The sequence below is a fragment of the Psittacula echo genome (genome assembly GCF_963264785.1).
Source record: "Psittacula echo genome assembly, chromosome: 2".
NCBI classification, from domain to species: domain Eukaryota; kingdom Metazoa; phylum Chordata; class Aves; order Psittaciformes; family Psittacidae; genus Psittacula; species Psittacula echo.
In genome coordinates, this window is record NC_137737.1 from 153,085,709 (window position 1) to 153,103,224 (window position 17,516).

General features: G+C 40.9%; 1 protein-coding gene across 1 annotated transcript in view; it reads left to right on the forward strand.

Annotated features, from left to right (window-relative positions):
- TG (thyroglobulin) overlaps positions 1-17,516 on the forward strand; it is a gene marked incomplete at both ends in the record, with an annotated part of 151,375 nt that overhangs the window by 37,890 nt on the left and 95,969 nt on the right. The window contains 11 exons of the mRNA XM_080611803.1: positions 1,148-1,297; positions 2,878-3,048; positions 7,040-7,162; positions 8,849-8,964; positions 9,565-9,673; positions 9,897-10,094; positions 12,148-12,315; positions 12,906-12,971; positions 13,684-13,764; positions 15,830-15,967; positions 17,079-17,255. Of these exons, the coding sequence (XP_080467929.1) occupies positions 1,148-1,297; positions 2,878-3,048; positions 7,040-7,162; positions 8,849-8,964; positions 9,565-9,673; positions 9,897-10,094; positions 12,148-12,315; positions 12,906-12,971; positions 13,684-13,764; positions 15,830-15,967; positions 17,079-17,255 (1,497 nt within the window). The remainder of the gene's footprint in view (positions 1-1,147; positions 1,298-2,877; positions 3,049-7,039; positions 7,163-8,848; positions 8,965-9,564; positions 9,674-9,896; positions 10,095-12,147; positions 12,316-12,905; positions 12,972-13,683; positions 13,765-15,829; positions 15,968-17,078; positions 17,256-17,516) is intronic.

Sequence of the window (17,516 nt, forward strand, 5' to 3'; positions counted from 1 at the left end):
TCATGACCTTCCAGAAGACAAAGAGTTTTTCTTTGTAATATGCATCAGGTCAGCTGGAAATATTGCTCCTGATTGTTCTGAAAATGATGTGTGTATATATATATATACACACGAAGAATATCTTTTTGTTTTGTGTTTGGGTTGTCATGTGCACAGCTAGTGACTTATAATCTGGCCGTTACTGTTTAGTTTGGAAGTGCTTACTAAAAATCATTACCAGGAATTCTGAATGAAAGTGTTACCATATGGTGGGTTTCTGCATGATGTTTCTGGAGTTTCTGCTTCTAGGAGCCTTCCTTTTTTTGTCTGTAGTGTTAGAAGTTACTCTGTTTGTAGCTTGTATTTCTTTGTTTTCTTTCACAACTTACCCACAAAGTGCATTATCTTATTACAAATGCATTTGACAAATGGAAATCAGGCCTGGACTTGGCATTTCAGAATAGAAATTCTATCATTTCAGACAGGCTGAGAAAGTTGGGGCTGTTCAGCCTGGAGAAGAGAAGGCTGCGTGGAGACCTCAGAGCAGCCTTCCAGTATCTGAAAGGGGCCTATAAGGATGCTGGGGAGGGACTCTTCATCAGGGACTGTAGTGATAGGACAAGGGGTAACGGGTTCAAACTTAAAGAGGGGAAGTTTAGATTGGATGTAAGGAAGAAATTCTTTACTGACAGGGTGGTGAGGCACTGGAATGGGTTGCCCAGGGAAGTTGTGAATGCTCCATCCCTGGCGGTGTTCAAGGCCAGGTTGGATGAGGCCTTGGGTGGCATGGTTTAGTGTGAGGTGTCCCTGCCCATGGCAGGGGGATTGGAACTGGATGATCTTAAGGTCCTTTCCAACCCTAACTATTCTATGATTCTATGATTGAATGCTTTCCAAACAGCTTGATGTGCACTAATTCGTGAATATTTTTAGGATGAGAAAAAAAAGCCACAGTCTATATTCCAATAACTGGTGAATTAAATGAACATTTAAGGAGTGTTTACCTTTGTTAGATATAAGTGTATTAAGATCTTGAAGTCTATGAGATACAGGCATGAGATAGATATATATATATATATATATACACATACACACCCTACACATCTGTGTGCAGATGCCTGAGCTGGTTGGATTCCAGACAGTAATAAGGTGATTGTTCTCTTTGCAGTTGTTTGTCCTCCAGGCAGTCATTTCCAGAACGATGAATGCATTCCCTGCCCTCTTGGCTACTACCAGTATCAGACAGGACGTTCCTCCTGTATCAAGTGTCCTGTGGGCAAAACTACCATCTCCTATGGGGCAGCCAGTGCTGATCGCTGTAAGTTGAACTCATTTTTTTCCCTTGTCCTTTGTATCCTAGCTTCAAATCACGAACGGATTTTTTCTCTTTTTCGTCTCTAAGTTTTAAAAAAGTCCAAACAATATCCCCCAGATCCTCCCTCTGGGTATTTTTGGATGGATATGATCCTTTTTGGATACATTCAAAGACATTTTACAGACAGAACAAACTGTCTGGTGTTGTGACCAAAAATGCATGAGAAACGAGTGGTCATTCTAATCCAGGATGTTGTGGTTCCTTAAGATGTGTTCACTGTCCTCAGGAATGGTGTCTGGGTGTTTAATATCAGCGAGAAACATCTTATGTAGTTCTCTAAAATAGTCCTTATGCAGCTCTTTCACCTGCAAATACTAATACTTCTCACAAAACAACTATTGATATGTTCACTAAAGTTGGTGCATTCAGTTTAAATTACTTATTTTTGCACACAGTTCCATAAAGAAAATCAGTTTTTAAGTCCAAATAAAGTTTTGTCTGCAGAATTAGCTCACAGATAAAAATAAAAATGAGTCATAAGAATGGGTTTCTTGGGAGTATCAGTGAGTATAGGGAGTATCAGAGAGTATATGTTTTTTGTTTTGTTTCAACCTATTTATTCTCTGAGGTAGGATAAAAGATCAGGTTTATTGTAAGGCACACTGACATCAATCAGCTTCTACTTAAAGTTGTCATCATTTATTTCCATATGTGTTCCCTGTGTAGGTATTGGACTCCTGTGCTGGAGGTTTGCTCCAGTTTTCTTTATTGCAGGTGCCGGCCACTAAACCTGCTCCCTGCCTGGTTTTCACCTTACCTATGTGCTGAGTCTCAGTACTGGTCCTTTCCAAAAGGCCATGTCCTACACATGTAGCTTGCTACTTTCTTTCTTTCCCTGCTGTCTCCTTGCAAAGTCTGAAGAGTTTACTGAACGAATTGATATGATGGCTCTTCTACTGATGTTCATGAAATTGCACAGATCCATTGCAGCACACGCTGAACAAACCTGTATGAAAATACAGTTCCTTCTCTGTACTTCTTTGCTTTACAGTACTTAGCATAAATGGAGATTTGTTCCATGGCAGAGAATCCTAAAAATGTTTGGAATATGTATTGCAGTAACAACAAAGCAGCGCCGTGTTTCAGAGCATGGACTATCATGCAAATTATAGATTGATTTTCAGTGAAATCTCTGCTTTACTTAGAGTTCTTTTGTCCTACAGCATTAAAATACTGTCCCACTGCATTGATAGGACCAGAGGCAATGGGCACAAACCAATGGGCACAAATGGGCACAAACCAACCACAGGAGGTTCCCTCTGGACATCAGGAAACACATTTTACTGAAGGTGACCGAGCACTGGCACAGGTTGCCCAGGGGCTTTGTGGAGTCTCCATCCTTAGAGATATTGAAAAGACATCTGGACATGGTCTTGGGCAGCCGGCTTTTAGGTGGCCCTGCTTGGGCAGCGGGGTTGGACCAGATGACTTCCCAAGGTCCCTTCCAACCAGACCCATTCCATGAAACCCAGTGACAGCATTATCAAAGTATCTTGTTTTCTTTCCTTGTTTACTTGTTACAGGCATCACGTACTGTCAAAGCAATGAGCAGGGTCTGCAGTGTGATGACGATGGCCAGTATAGACCTTCCCAACAAGATCCTGACACTAAGAAATCCTTCTGTGTTGACAGCTTTGGAGCAGCACTGGGCTGGACTGAAACGGATGATCTCCTTACAGACTACCAGTGCCTAGGTAAGTGTCAGGAGGATACTTTGGGTATGCTTTGACCCCACATAAGTGAAACCTGCTAATGAAGAGACTCATCAGCTTATGGGGTTTCACTTTCCTATAGCTGTAGCCTCTCCTCCTCAATTTTACATTTCTTGACTACATTGGGAAGTTATTTCCAGTAAGGGAAGAGAGAGAAGCAGCTTTCTTGCACTCTTTGATGGCTGACAGCTTTTGAGGTATGCTGACCTCCTGCTTTGCTGCTTCGAAACCCAAAAGGATAATGAAAGGACTGATGGGAAAGACGCAGAATTATGAATCTCTGCTTGCATAAAATATATATATGTATATATATAAAAATCACTCATCGGTGTGTTCACGTGAAATAGACTGTGTTTGGCAAGGTCCTCACAGCCATGGCCTAAAGTCACCCTCTGGGCTCCTGCTGTACGGTATCTGACTTGGTGAACGTATCCTTACAAACATACCTTACAAATTTACTTCTGCTTGAACACAGTTCTGAAAAGCCAGTTCTCAAGGATGAATGATTTGGAAAAGAAGTCATCCATCCAACGGCCCCCAACCTGCCTGCAGTAGGGTCTATTTACACTTCTCAGCCGCAAAGCTTTTGCCTCTCCCAAAAATAGTTTTCCAGAAGTTTTTATTACTCATCGTATCATTGGCATCGAATTTAATGGAATATTCAGTTTGGAAACTGGGGTCATGGTGTGCTCTGAATCAGACAATGTCCTATGACAAGTGCCATCAGTGGAAGGAGTGTGAAATGAAAGCTCTCCCTTGTGAGGAGGTTGCAAAACTATCTTCAGTTACAACAGCTATGTTTTTCCTCTGAGCATACTCTAAGACAGATCATAGTTATGAACACGAAGTGTTGGCCTCTATTGCTCTCAGTCATGGGGTAGCTGGGATGTTTCACAGCAGCTTAATTCTCCTGCTATTTAGTTACCTTGAGCCCTTTTGTAGGAGCATTTCTGGCTCTGTCCAGGATGGGGAAGTTCCAGAATTCTGTGCTTATTTTGGGGGATCACACTGGAAGGTTTCACTACAAATGAATACCTGTAAATGTTGATAATTCAGGGTTTGAAGTACACAACAAACAAGAAATCTGGGTGGTTGGTTGTTTTAATGATTTCCAGGCAACTTCAGTTTCTTTTTCTTTCTCTTCTAAAGATGATGCTGCATTTTCAGAAAGTGTTATATGAAGTGAAGCTGATTATCTCTATTTTTACTTTTCCCCCATCCCTTCTATTCCTCTTAAACTGAATTCAACATGCAACAAGATAGCAGTGCCTGAAGACCGATCTTGCTTTGACAGCAGGATGGTGATTTGGCAGGGTTAATAAATAACCCAACTGCTCTCTGGGCTTTGAGTCTTTAGACAGAAGAAGAATTCCCTTGTACGAATACACAGTAATAAACTGTAACCACCCATGCTTATTTTTAGTGTTCTTTCCTGTTATATTTTAAGCCAGACTAAACATTTATTACAATAACAAGGGTAGGACCCAGTGTTTTACTCCACTAATATGTGAGATGGAGAATTTCTGCTAGGTGCTAAGCCTGTGAAATGGCTGAGTAGTTACATTAGCGTTGAGAAGACGATGGCATGAACAAACAGCTTCATGAAAATGGGTTCTGAAACAATATTTTTCCTATCACTCTTTTTTACAAAGTAGCTTTATGGATTCAAGTTTTTTACCTTTATATATTAAGAAACAAAATTTGAGAGTTTAAAAAGGCAGCTATTCTATTAGTTATGCAAAATTTTTTGTTTAATGCTTCATTGCACTTTCTCTCTCTTCTCTCCTTTTCTGCCATATTATTGAGAAAATCGAAGGGTGGGATGAAGCCGAAATCAGGGGAAAAAAACAGGCATCACTGCAAGTTGCAGATGTAGAAGGGATTTAGGTTTGTGTGGAATTAAGCTAACACTTATATTCTGGTGTTCTGTACTTCTAGGAAGGAAAAAACTTCCACCTCTGTTTACAACCATCACTCAGCCCTTGCCCCAGCTGGATTTGTGTGTGTGTGTAAAGAGTCTGGCTTGCCCTCATGTTTTTTCTGAGCAGAAATGAGGGTTTTATCGAAAGCACCTGTTGGCTCAGCCCTGACAGCAGTGGACATTTGCTTCTGATTTAGTCCTGGCTGTTTTGCTGTAAGAGTACAAATGATTGTTTTGAGAGCTTATCCCTAACTTTCATTTTGTGGTTTACCCAGACATTTAAAGGAGAGAGGCCTGGGATTGTCCTGCTGGAGCTGAGCTTCCAGTTCTTCCATGTGCAGACATCTCCCACAGGCTGAGATCAGACAAGTGGTCCTGTCTCTAAGATCTTTTAGGCCTATGCCAAGGACTGGCTGCATTAAGCCAAAGGTTTGCTGTAAGTGGGGCATTTAGAGAAGTCTGGTACCCACAGGAGTGAAGCCAAGTCACCATGTTCCTTCCTTCTCCTTAATACTTTGTGCTCACTGAAGGACACTGGTATATCAACATGTGGACATGCTGTACCAAAACCCCTTTGTATACAGGTAGTAGCAAACTTAGCAGGGTAGTGGTGGTGCCACTCTGTGTCCCTTCACCAGACTATAATCTTCTGTAGAGCACAGCCAGGGCCAAACCTTCTGTAGCTTAAACTGGATTATTCTCACCATTTAGTGACCTTTGGGTTTTGCATCTCTAGACCCCAGGAGCTTTTTCCAGTTTGTTGACTGTGTGTCAGACATCCTTACACTCATGTGCAGCAGGTCCAATTCAGAGAGAGCAGATAAAAGGGATTGGTAAGCAAAGTGACAATCTGGAGTCAAAGCTTGAATGAAGAATCTAAAAAGGAGCATGTAGGACATACTACCTTGGGTGGATCCCTGAGCCTGAAGTCAGCGGAGATCAGGGTGTTGTGCTCTTGTAAATAAGGGGTAAGGCTCCAACAGGACTTGGGGGTGTTGGTTGATGAGAAAATGAACATGAGCCGGCTTCAGTGTGCGCTCGCAGCCCAGAAAGCCAACCATATCCTGGGCTGCATCAAGAGGAGCGTGACCAGCAGGTCAAAGGAGGTGATCCTGCCCCTCTACTCTGCTCTCGTGAGACCTCACTTGGAGTATTGTGTGCAGTTCTGGTGTCCTCAACATAAAAAGGGCATGAAACTGTTGGAACAAGTCCAGAGGAGGCCACGAGGATGATCAGGAACTGGAGCAGCTCCTGTATGAAGATAGGTTGAGAAAGTTGGGGCTGTTCAGCCTGGAGAAGAGAAGGCTGCGTGGAGACCTCAGAGCAGCCTTCCAGTATCTGAAGGGGGCCTACAGGGATGCTGGGGAGGGACTCTTCATCAGGGACTGCAGTGACAGGACAAGGGGTAACGGGTTCAAACTTAAACAGGGGAAGTTTAGATTGGATCTAAGGAAGAAATTCTTTACTGTGAGGGTGGTGAGGCACTGGAATGGGTTGCCCAGGGAGGTTGTGCATGCTCCATCCTTGGCGGTGTTCAAGGCCAGGTTGGATGAGGCCTTGCGTGACATGGTTTAGTGTGAGGCGTCCCTGCCCATGGCAGGGGGGTTGGAACTAGATGATCTTAAGGTCCTTTCCAACCCTAACTATTCTATGATTCTATGATATCCTTTCTAACCAAGTTCTTTTGGAGCTGGCTCTTGTTTCAGTGGCTGTTGGTTCCCCTGTTGACTCAACAGTTGGTTCAGTGCCATGAATAGGTAATGGAGATGGCCAGTCTGCTGCTGGAAGAGAAGTCTCACTTGAATATAAACTCCCATCCCACTGCTAGCTAACTGGTTTTTAAAAGATCTTGTGACACCTTTTTCTTGCAAAACAGCAATGATATCCTCAGTCCACCTGTCTCCTGTGTTATCGGTGGAGTTATGGCGCATCAATGAACAAACCTCTTTCCCTACAGAATTCTTCAATCTTTATTTCTACCTGAAGTCTTTGTCTCCCTGCAGCATGGGAATCTATAACAGTACTTAGTTGGTTTTTTTGGTGTTTTTATAGTGCTCAGAAAATTTGAGAGAGCTCCTGCCTCCAGACTGGTTTATGGGTCAGAAGAAGCTCAAATACTTCAGTCCCGGACATCTGGGAGAGACCTGCAAAATCCAGCTTTTCAGTGCATTTCAGGTGAGGAAAACTCTCAGAAAATGTGTGGAGACAACACTAACCGTCATGGAAAATAATAATCCCTTAATATGATGAGCTTATAGTCAAGTTCCTAAATGAAATTAACTCTATATTTTGCAGTTCAGCACCAATTCACTGCAAAGTATTTACAACTTTTGGTGATCCTGTTTCTTTCAAAAAGAAGTCTTCTGACTTTACATGCCACTTCAGACAAGTCATCTAACTTGAAAGCCAGTTGGTATAGTTTGCAATACAGATGAGAGCTGAGATTCAGATCAGGAAATATTCATCAGACTTTTCAGATGTGCAGACAAAACATGGATTAGGTGTTCAGGACATGTGGAAACCAAGCTTTCCCCTCTTCCCTAATTACCTGATTGGCACATAAAAGAGGAATAATCATCCTTGCTTATGTCACGAAGGTATTATAAGGAGTGTAGAGGTATTCCTCTGCCAAACCTTACAGTGTAAATTCTATTTTATATCTGGATACATCATGTTTGCTGGTTTGTATTGGTTCAAAGTAATCTAGAAGCAAGTGGAATCATTGCACTGCTTTCAGGGTGCTTTGAATCAGTCTCACCTTCTGTCTCCTAATGCTCAGACTGTGAAAAGAGGTAGGGGGGTTATGTTCAAAATAAAAACACCCTGGGAGAAATGACAAAGGTGACAAAGTCAGTGGCTTTGTGTCACATACCGTGGTCTAGATGGAGCAGTCATCTCTCATGCCAAGATGTGAATACATGAAGCCTTATACGTTACTAGAATGATTTTCCTGCATCAGATCATCCCTTACCTGTACACTGCAAAGTTTCTTGCACCTTCCTCTGAAACTGAGCAAGACACCAAGCTGAGAGAATCATGGGAATGAACCTAGGGAAGAAAAGACATCCCTTTGACAAGCGCTGATTCAGTGCACATAGCCTGTGTTTTCATTATAAGTTACATCCACTGTCAAATGACAGCAGTTCTACAAATAATTACTGCTGGGGTGCTCACTGAAGGGTAAGAGTTAATATTTCTCTCTGCTTCCTAGAAGTCAGCCAGCTTAGCTTACATTTCTGTTATCATCTGATCATTTCTGATGATATTTTGATCTAAGCTGGTTGACTTTATTTTAAAGACATTTGGAAACCATTTCACCTCCTGTTCTAGGAGCAGAGTTGTGGGAGCAAGTGATTGGGGAGTGTGTGAAGGCAGAAGGATCTTCAGCCACCCCTAAAGCTGCTCCTTTACACTGGCCAGGTGATTGCTGCAGAGGCAGCTGGCACAGTTGAATTTGATGTTTGTTTCCTTCCTATTACTCTATATTTCCACAACCTGTTTGCCATGCGCTTATTGTATTGGGCAGATGTGATGTGCTGGCAAGCTGGTTTATGAGAGTCCTCCCTGCCTCCATCAAGCAAAATTAACCAGCAGACACTAAATATTTGGATGAGTGGTTAGACCTAACTCAGCTGTTTGTATCATTAGGTGATGAACAGCTTTTTTCATTAATTTAATTGAAAAACCTCATCCTCTACTAAAATAGCTGAATACTAAAGTTCATCTGGCTGATGAAATTCATGTGCTTGCGGTGCAAAAGACATTAAAAAAATAGGCAAATAGGAGTAAGCAGTGGAATTTGTAGCAGAAATTTTGCACATGAAATGCTAGGAAAACTGAGGTTTCTTTCCCATTTTTCAGGCTGTGAGATGGAAGACGCGTGTGGTTTTGTGGCTGTAACTCCTGCTGGTGCTGAAGTTCTCTGTGAATTGTACAGTGCTGCTGAAGTCAACTTCAACTGCACCACCTCAGGATTGGTAAAAATGATGATATCTAAAAATATGAGTTTACTGTTCATTCCGTGTAAGTAGATGGCATTCCAGAAGAAAGGCAGGCTGTTACCTGAGCCTTTTGACATTACTCTTCACTGTGGCAGTAATAAATTCCTTCAAGATGGTAAAGAAGCTACACCCAGATGTTTCTAGAAGTGCCATCTGAATGCCTCAGTGTTCGGTTGAAACATCACACAGCACTTTTGCTCCTAAAACCTGCTGAGCTTCTGCAGAGTCAGGAAAACGGGTTAACTTAAAAGGAGAGTTAATCTGGGTAACCCAAACTAGAAGTATCCAAGTAGGTAATCAGGTCACCTGAAACCGTCATTTCTCAGTCCCTTCCTCTAGCTCAGGGTTTGAACTGTGGGCTCTTCAGCACTGTAACATCTTCCTATTCACTACTTTTAAACACAGCAATGTAGTATTGAAGAGTCAAGATTTGAGTCTGAGAGAATGAAAAATGTCCATGCTCGGCCATATCTTTGTGCTGATTCCTCCTCCTGAGTTTCGATTAAGGAAAATGTGTTTTAGGGAGAGGAAATCAAGTAGGTTGCATTGATTGTGCTCACCTGTCTTCTGTCTCAGGTGCAAGGTGTTTTGGGGAACCCTGCTGCCACTGGCATTGGTCGTCTCATCTGTCTGCTTCATGTCAGGAATCCAGAGGGAGATGCAGTGATGGTCTATTTGAAGAGAGGTACCAGATACAAATCACTCATCTAATGTCAGACTGCTGTGCCCAGACTTGTAGTTACTTCTATATAGGATCATGTCTAAATGTGGCAAGCATCTTTATTTAAGAAGACATAATACTTTTTCAGATCTTAACATTTAGTGATAGACCAGTCTGAAGGCAAGCCAAAAGTATCCTGCATCCTCTTGGGCGGTTTTGACCTTTCTTTCCTGTTCTTTCTGCCCAGGGCAGGAATTTAACTCATCTGGACTCAAGACCTTTGAAAGGACCAGTTTTCAGAATGTGCTTTCTGGCGTGTATCGCTCCATGGTGCTCTTAGCAGCTAGTGCATCTCTGACTGATGCTCAGCTCTTCTGTCGGCAGACATGCAGCAGGGACTCTTGCTGTGACGGCTTCATCTTGAGTTGGAATGCACTTGATGGAGGTATTGTCTAAGTGCAAAACAAAAAACTCCGCAGTGGAAAACTAACATTAGTTGAATACAACTCAATTTGGGATGCAGTGTACTTTATATCATACCAGTGTCAGCAGCTTGCCTCTACATCAGTGATGTTTTCTGTTGCAGGCAAAATTTGAGTAATGCAAATGCATTGACCTGGAGCAATAGAGATAAAGACCTGAGGCAGCAACTGCTCTTGGAGAGAAATGAACATTTTGAAGAGATAATTCTTTCTTTAAAAATCTGCATCCAGATGAGATAAATAATTCTGAAAACACCTCTTTCGTTACATAGCACAGCTCGGTTGCAAGAAGGTTCTTTTCAGCTGATGGGGCAGTTAAAATGGTGTCTACAGACCTTGTAGTGCAAATGTAAATCAGCTCCCTTTTTGGAGCAGGAAAAGAGGATGCTAAACAGGGAATTATGTTCTTTCATGCAGAAATGCCGCAATCTCCTAAATCTGGATGTCTAGCTAGGAAAACAAGTGGGGGTGGGATAGACAGTCTGACAGTGGTGGGACTTAGGCAGAGCCCAGATTTCTGCCAGAAAATTTAAGCACTTAATATGCTTGAAAAAACAGCATCTGGTTTTTGCAGTTTCTTTTCGAGCTCACGTGGGATCAACTTTCCCTTTGGAGGTGCATTTCCTATAGGAAAAGTGAATTTCTAATTGAGATGTCTCAAGTTTTTAAAGACAGGCTCTTACAAATCTGGGCACGTGCTACTGGCTGCTATGTGGCAAGCACTTCTGCAGTTTGGAGTGGAAAAACTGATCCTGGAATTGAGGAAATGTTCCCTGTGGAAGCTGCCAAGCAAATGTTTCCAGAAAGTTATTTTTTGTTTTGGCATCTAATGGTTTGGTTTTGGTTTGTTTTATTTTTTTATCAAAATATTCCGGGTGATCTTGTAAAGCCCATTTCTCTACAGATTTACCATGACATTTTTGGGTTCTCCATACTCATAAGCGTAGAAGGGGGTGTGGAGAAGGTGAATGCTATAACAACAGCTCTCTGTTTAGTTGGGGTGAGCTATTTGGATCAATACCAGAAGTAAATGAGTTACTTGAACTAACATTCCATTTTAAGAAAAAATAAAAAAAGGAAGAAAAAAGCAGCATATTCGTAGAATCATGGAATGGTTGGAGTTGGAAGGGACCTTAAAGCTCACCTGGTTTCTCTCCCCCTGCCATGAGCAGGGACAACTTCCAATATATCAGGTTGCTCCAAGCCCCGACCAACCTGGCCTTGAGCACTGCCAGGGATGGGGCAGCCACAGCTTCTCTGGGCAACCTGTGCCAGTGCCTCACCACCCTCACAGTAAAGAATTTCTTCCTAATATCTAATCTAAATCACCCCTCTTTCAGTTTCAAACCATTCCCGCTTGTTCTATGTGCTCTTCTAAAATGTCCCTCTGCATTCAATATCTTATATACCCAGTCCATAAAAATGAACCAGTGAGAGCATTGTAAAACTGTAGAAACGTGTGACAGCAAGTGCAGAGCAAGAAGCTGAATGTTGTCTAGAAGTCATGATAGCAGACTGATGCCAGAACACCTGGCTTTAAGCATGCTGGTCTCCCTGCCTCACACTGTGATAGCGGAGGAGACTCAGGCCTGCACTGACTGAAATCAGGCACCAATCCAGGAAACCATCCAGGAAAAATAGAAGTGCTTTCTTGGTTCAGAGCCCAAGATTGTGAGACCGCCAAAGGCTTGAATATGTCTCCACGGTGCTATAAAGTGCTGAGAACACTGTTAGGTATTATCAGATAATAGTAATATTTTATTAGGTGGTAATAGGGTGTGCTTGAAACCTCTGAAAAGCAGGCTACAAAGTTTGGGTATGAATGGCTAGCCTCAGTACTCTCATTTGAACATATGGGTCTGATTTTCTTTTTAGTAGCAATACTAGAACTTATCTATCTCAGTGACCCAGGATCAGTTGGCATTTAGCGAAAGTATTGTGATGCTCAGGTGAAAAACTCTTTGTAGGTGCAAAGCATTGTTGGAGTGATGCAACCGTCTCTCTGCCTGAATCTAGGTACCATTTTGTGTAGTTTGATGAGCTACCCAGATGTGCTGATCTGCAATGTGAATAGCTGGAGGCCAACACCAATATCACTCACAGATCAGATATGTAAAGGTGTGACCTATGACGAAAGAGAGAAGATGTTTTCCTTCACCCTGGGAGGACAAACGTTCAGTGGAAGTATGTCAATGAATTATCTCAATTTATGTTTGAGGTTACTTTAATTTGATTTAAATTAAATTTAAAATGATTTACATTTCTTTAATTCTTGTGTAGCTCCTGCCTTTTTCACCAGTCTGCTCTTGTACTTCAGTGCTTTCTTCTCAAGTAAATCTCTGTATGTGTACAATCATAAGAGAATAAGGACCCTCTAACTGGATGCATTGTTAGACAGATGGACCTCTCACGTTTTCTGTGTGAACATTAGTGAAAGTCAAGAATGTGTTTAGTATATCACCCTGTAATACTTCCAGTATTTAATTAGGGCAGATTCAAGCCAATAGTCTGAAAGAAAGATAAAGTCTGGAGCAAAGACAAAAAGAGAGATACCCACAGCTGCACAGAAAAAGCAGTGATGGATAATAGAATAAAGTTTTGGCATCCTGGACTCAGACTAGCACCAGGACGCACAGGACCTTTTTCCTTAGCATCTTGTATTGTAAACAAGGAGGTGCGTTGTCTAGTGATGTGTTTTTAATGCAGTTTCTGAGCATTTCAATGCTACCTGTTTAATTTGAGCAGCTATTCTAATAAACTTGTTTCTCTATTAGCTTCTAGGTTGATAGGAGAAGCAGAAAGAAATTTTACAACCTTTCAGCAAGTTTACCTGTGGAAAGGTGAGATATCTCATAGAAGCTGTTAATAAAAGCTTATGCCACTGTAGGCAGTGGCAGATATGTGGTCTATAATGAAAGTGTTGTTCTCAGTTTATTTTGTATTGTCCAAATTGAAACACTACTCAGAAGTCTTTTCTGGCAGGGGTGGGTGTAAGCTGGAGTAATTCTGGGACTGTAGTTTCAGAATATTTGGGTAAATTCTTGTGTCTGAGAATATACTTAATAACTTTTAATACCTGTGAAAATAGTATCATGGAGACGTTTACCTTTCTTCCATCCCTTTCCAGGTACCATAATAATTTGGCACTTTGTTATGTAGCTATATAGGTTATTTTTGTTAGCATGATAACCCTGTATGTGTTATTTTTGCAAGTTTGCTTTCTGAATGTCACAGCATACATAGCAGGACCTGCCAGATGATTTGTGATGCTGCTTTAAAAATGCACACAACCTCCAGAGCACTAATGCTGAAGGCATAGTAATTGTGGATATCACATTTGCTTTCACACTCTAAACAGCATGTATTGATTTAGGTTTTCCCCAGAGTTATACGGAGATGGTTTTACTCATATTTGATTCAACGGTTGGTGGAACTATCTAAGGAGTTTATCTAGATGGTGCACGTTAAATTTTGGGAACAAAGGATGATATAATCTTAGTGGAAGAAAGATAAAGGGAATTACTACGCTCTTTAATTTTTGTTTCATTCCAGGCTCTGATATGCTCACTCGGACTGAAACCTCTGCATGCAATACTACTGCTTTGAAGACAGACAGCGATCTGGTGTTATCAGGTATTACAGTAAGGGTAGACAGAGAAGACAGCAGAAGATATCAGAGTTTAACCAGAAAAAAATCATATATTGCCATATGTGTATCGTATGATATTGGTATTGTGAAGTCCAGAGGTTTTCTGTTAGGTACAGGTTTTCTTTTATGTAAGAAGTCCAATAAAGTTTTGAGAAACGTGTTCAAAATGTAAGCTTTCTGCTTTATGATCTTTACCTTCGTAGGACAGGCTGGAAATGAAAGTGTTAAAATGTTCTATGAAAGCTTGTTCTTTCGGACTTACTGAACTGTAAAGACTCAGGAAATACTATTTGTCTGAATAAAATTGTCACAGAAACCTAGGAATCAAATTCTTAGCCTAGGTACCTGGGCATATTTACTGCTACTGACAATGGCGGTAAATATGATGCTTAGAGAAACTCAGGATGAAACTGCCATCAATCACAACTGTTTCTTCCGTGCATTATGGAAGTGAGGGACCTGTGAAGTTCTCTAGTTCCTTCATTATTCCAGGGCCTGTGCTTCATTGCACTAAGTCCTGTATATATCCAAAATAATTTGTATTAATTTACTAGAGTGGTCCTTCAGCCCTGTAGTGCTAAGAGAAAGAGAGTAGTGGAGCCTATTGAGAGCACTTTGGTTCATCTATAATGAGCTGCAGTCTTTGCAGAGGAGTCTTAATTAATACCTGAGAATTCAATACATGTAAAATCCTAACATGAAGTGAATTGCTGGGCTTGCTTACATATTTGAAAGGAAGCTAAACTAAAATGCCCATTTACCTTGTGGCACTCCTGTACAATTAGTGGTATTTTAAAGTCTAGACTTAAAAATGAGAGAAAACTGCTCTTAATGCATTGGGTGAAATTCTCTTTCATTTACATGCCAAAGCATGAGTGCATCCCTCGGGGTTCTCCCTTTACCTTGCTGCAGCTGGTGATATCATTAAACCTGAAGCTATGCAAGGAATGAAGTTTCTTCCTCCATCCCTTAGTGTTAGCCGTGACACAAACTGTTTCAAGAGAAGCTGAAGATTGAAGTTAAGTCTTGAAAGGCAACAAGACTTAAGAGTTGCCTTTTCAAAAAGCTATGGGTGCATCAAGGAAAACACCTGCAGAGCTTTTATTACTTGAACATTACCCTTAAAGCACATCTTTTGTATTTTCTGATAGCAAATCCACAGCTATTATGCACTCCCAGCATGTCATTAGGTTCTTCAGCATTTCATCTACAATCATCAGTATGTTTTTACTTTCCTATTTTCATATTCTTTTGGCTGTTTCAGTGCATCTAAGATTAAATAACAGAATCCCTCACAATATTGGAGTAACTGGTGATGAGACCTGCTGATGGCATTTGATACATAAAAAGGTGTTTATGAAGAAATTTGATCAGTAAAGAAAGCCCATTTCTTTCAATATTGGATCCTTATTTAAAGGGATCAACTTGAAAGCAGCCTGAAATAGCTGTATGTTTCAGAGAGGGTTCAGGAGACGTAAAGCATTGCATACATGACTGAAGATCACAGGAAGGTGACAGAAAGAGTTATTTAATGTGGTCTTTGGGAGCATAAAGTAGGAGAAATAAGGTTATATGACTGAAATAGGTATTAAGCTTTTTAAGAAAACTTTTAACAGAGAGGAGTAAAAGCTTCTCAAGGGAAAATAGGGAAAATGCTGCTTTATGGATCACTAAAACTAGATTCATTAAGGTATTGCAAACATTCTGAGACATTGTACTTCACTGTTAGGTTGATGTGTTGCATGACAGAGTAGAGAGAGCCTTCTTATTTCTAGGGACTGAGATTTTCATCTAGTTTTTAGGTAGTGGAAATAGCCTGACAATGCTATGTTGTGCAGTAAGGATGCATTGCCTATACAAGCTCCAATAACTGTGGGTGGACAGTTCTGTTATTAAAAGCAGCCTTTGGGGTATGCTAACCCTACAAAATGGTCGCAGCTGTTTTACTGTGGAAGGCAGAATTTTATATGGAAATAAAATTAATTTATTCCAGATCATAGTCAAGTTTTTTGTGGGTTGAAGCAGTTTGTTTGCTTGTTTGAATCTCAGATTCCACAAAGGATCTTTTCTACCGAATGGACAACAGCCAAATACAAAGTGGCCGGAACTATTCTGTCCTTTACCAGCAGTACTGGGTCTTCAGGCAGAAGTACTCAACAGAGGAAGCTGTGCTTTGGTGTCTCACAAGTAAGACATATTGGAGACTGTTATTCTGTAGGAAATAATTAACTAAAATCTTTTAATGGGTATTCTAATCATGATAAGGAGAAATTCTGGACTTCGAGATTTATTTTTTTTTGGGGGAAAATCCACAAAAAGTTCATGGAAGTTGCTAATGGGGCCACCAGTTTGTTCCTTACGATCTGTCTGATATGGCAGAAAGGGTACCTATCATTCATCATGAGGGTATCCCTGTTATGGGCAAGAGAAGTTGAAGATACAATTTAGGCAATACTCTGCTGTTCTTGGAATGTACCCCTTAAAATAGATAGATAATGTAGTGGTAAAAAAACAAAGTAAAATAAACTTTGGGTTTAATGATAAAGTATATTTGGATTTGATAAACGGAGAAGAGTTTCTAGCTCTGACTACCAGGAAGGCAGAACTGAGGGTACTAAATGGTGCACTGGCATTGCTGTAAGACGTCAGTAGAGCTATGCTTGTTTAAAATTAAGAACTGACATATATTTACAGAAGCAGCTGCCAGAGTAATTGAGAAATGGGTTTTATGGCTTTGTTTCTTTTCTGAAGGTGCAATATTACCCTGGGACAAACTTCAATGCAAATTGCTACGAGCAAATGGCTTGAACAATTGATTCTAAAAGTTATTTATGTTTTTGTATTCATACATGAACACTTCAGAAATATCTTTTGCAAAACCTTCCTAAGACATTGTAGACTTTATTGTCCTTTTTATTCTTTAAAGTAAGAGACACATGGCTGATGCATGGTTCTTTTATGATTAAACAGTTTGTATGTCAGATTTACTGAAAAGGAAACAAGGGAGATCTTTATGGATCACAAAGTTAGTGACACCAATACACTAATGTAATGCTTGTCACAACTGGGGAATATATCTTCCCAAATAGCTGTGGTGTAGCTCTTTTTCTGTGCTCTGCAGGCAACTCTTCAGTGTCACCAGAAACAGAATCTGTCCCTGTTTCCCTTACACTATAATAGAATAATATTGAAATTCTTTTAGTTGTTTGCTGATGGGCAGCTTTAAGTGTGCTGAAGACATGAAAAGGAATAGAGAGGTGAAGGACTCTCTGTAACTCTTCATGACTTTGCTTCCTAGGATGTGCACAAGAGGATGAGTTTTGTCGAATGGCAGATATTCAGAACACTGCAGACACATATGTTGTGTGTACCCTCTATCCAGAGACACAGATTTGTGATGACAGCATTGATCAAATACCACAAAACTGTCGAACCGTGCTGCCCTGGGAACCACAGACATTGCATCATAAAATAGGCAAGTTTGGGGATTTGGATGTATAACGTGTGCTCTAACCCTGGTAATGCAAGCTAGTGTTTTGGCTCTTGATTCTCAGATAAAAAATCTGTCTGTACGAATGAGTCCTGGGGTATGATGGTGGAAGGGGAGATCAGGCTGTCCTGGACATGGGTTTTCATTTTCAGTTCAGTTCCATTCTCCACCTCAGGTATTCCCAATTCAGAGAGGCCAAGGGTAGCTCAGAAAATTTGTATACCAGGTCTTAGATCTTTTTCTAAT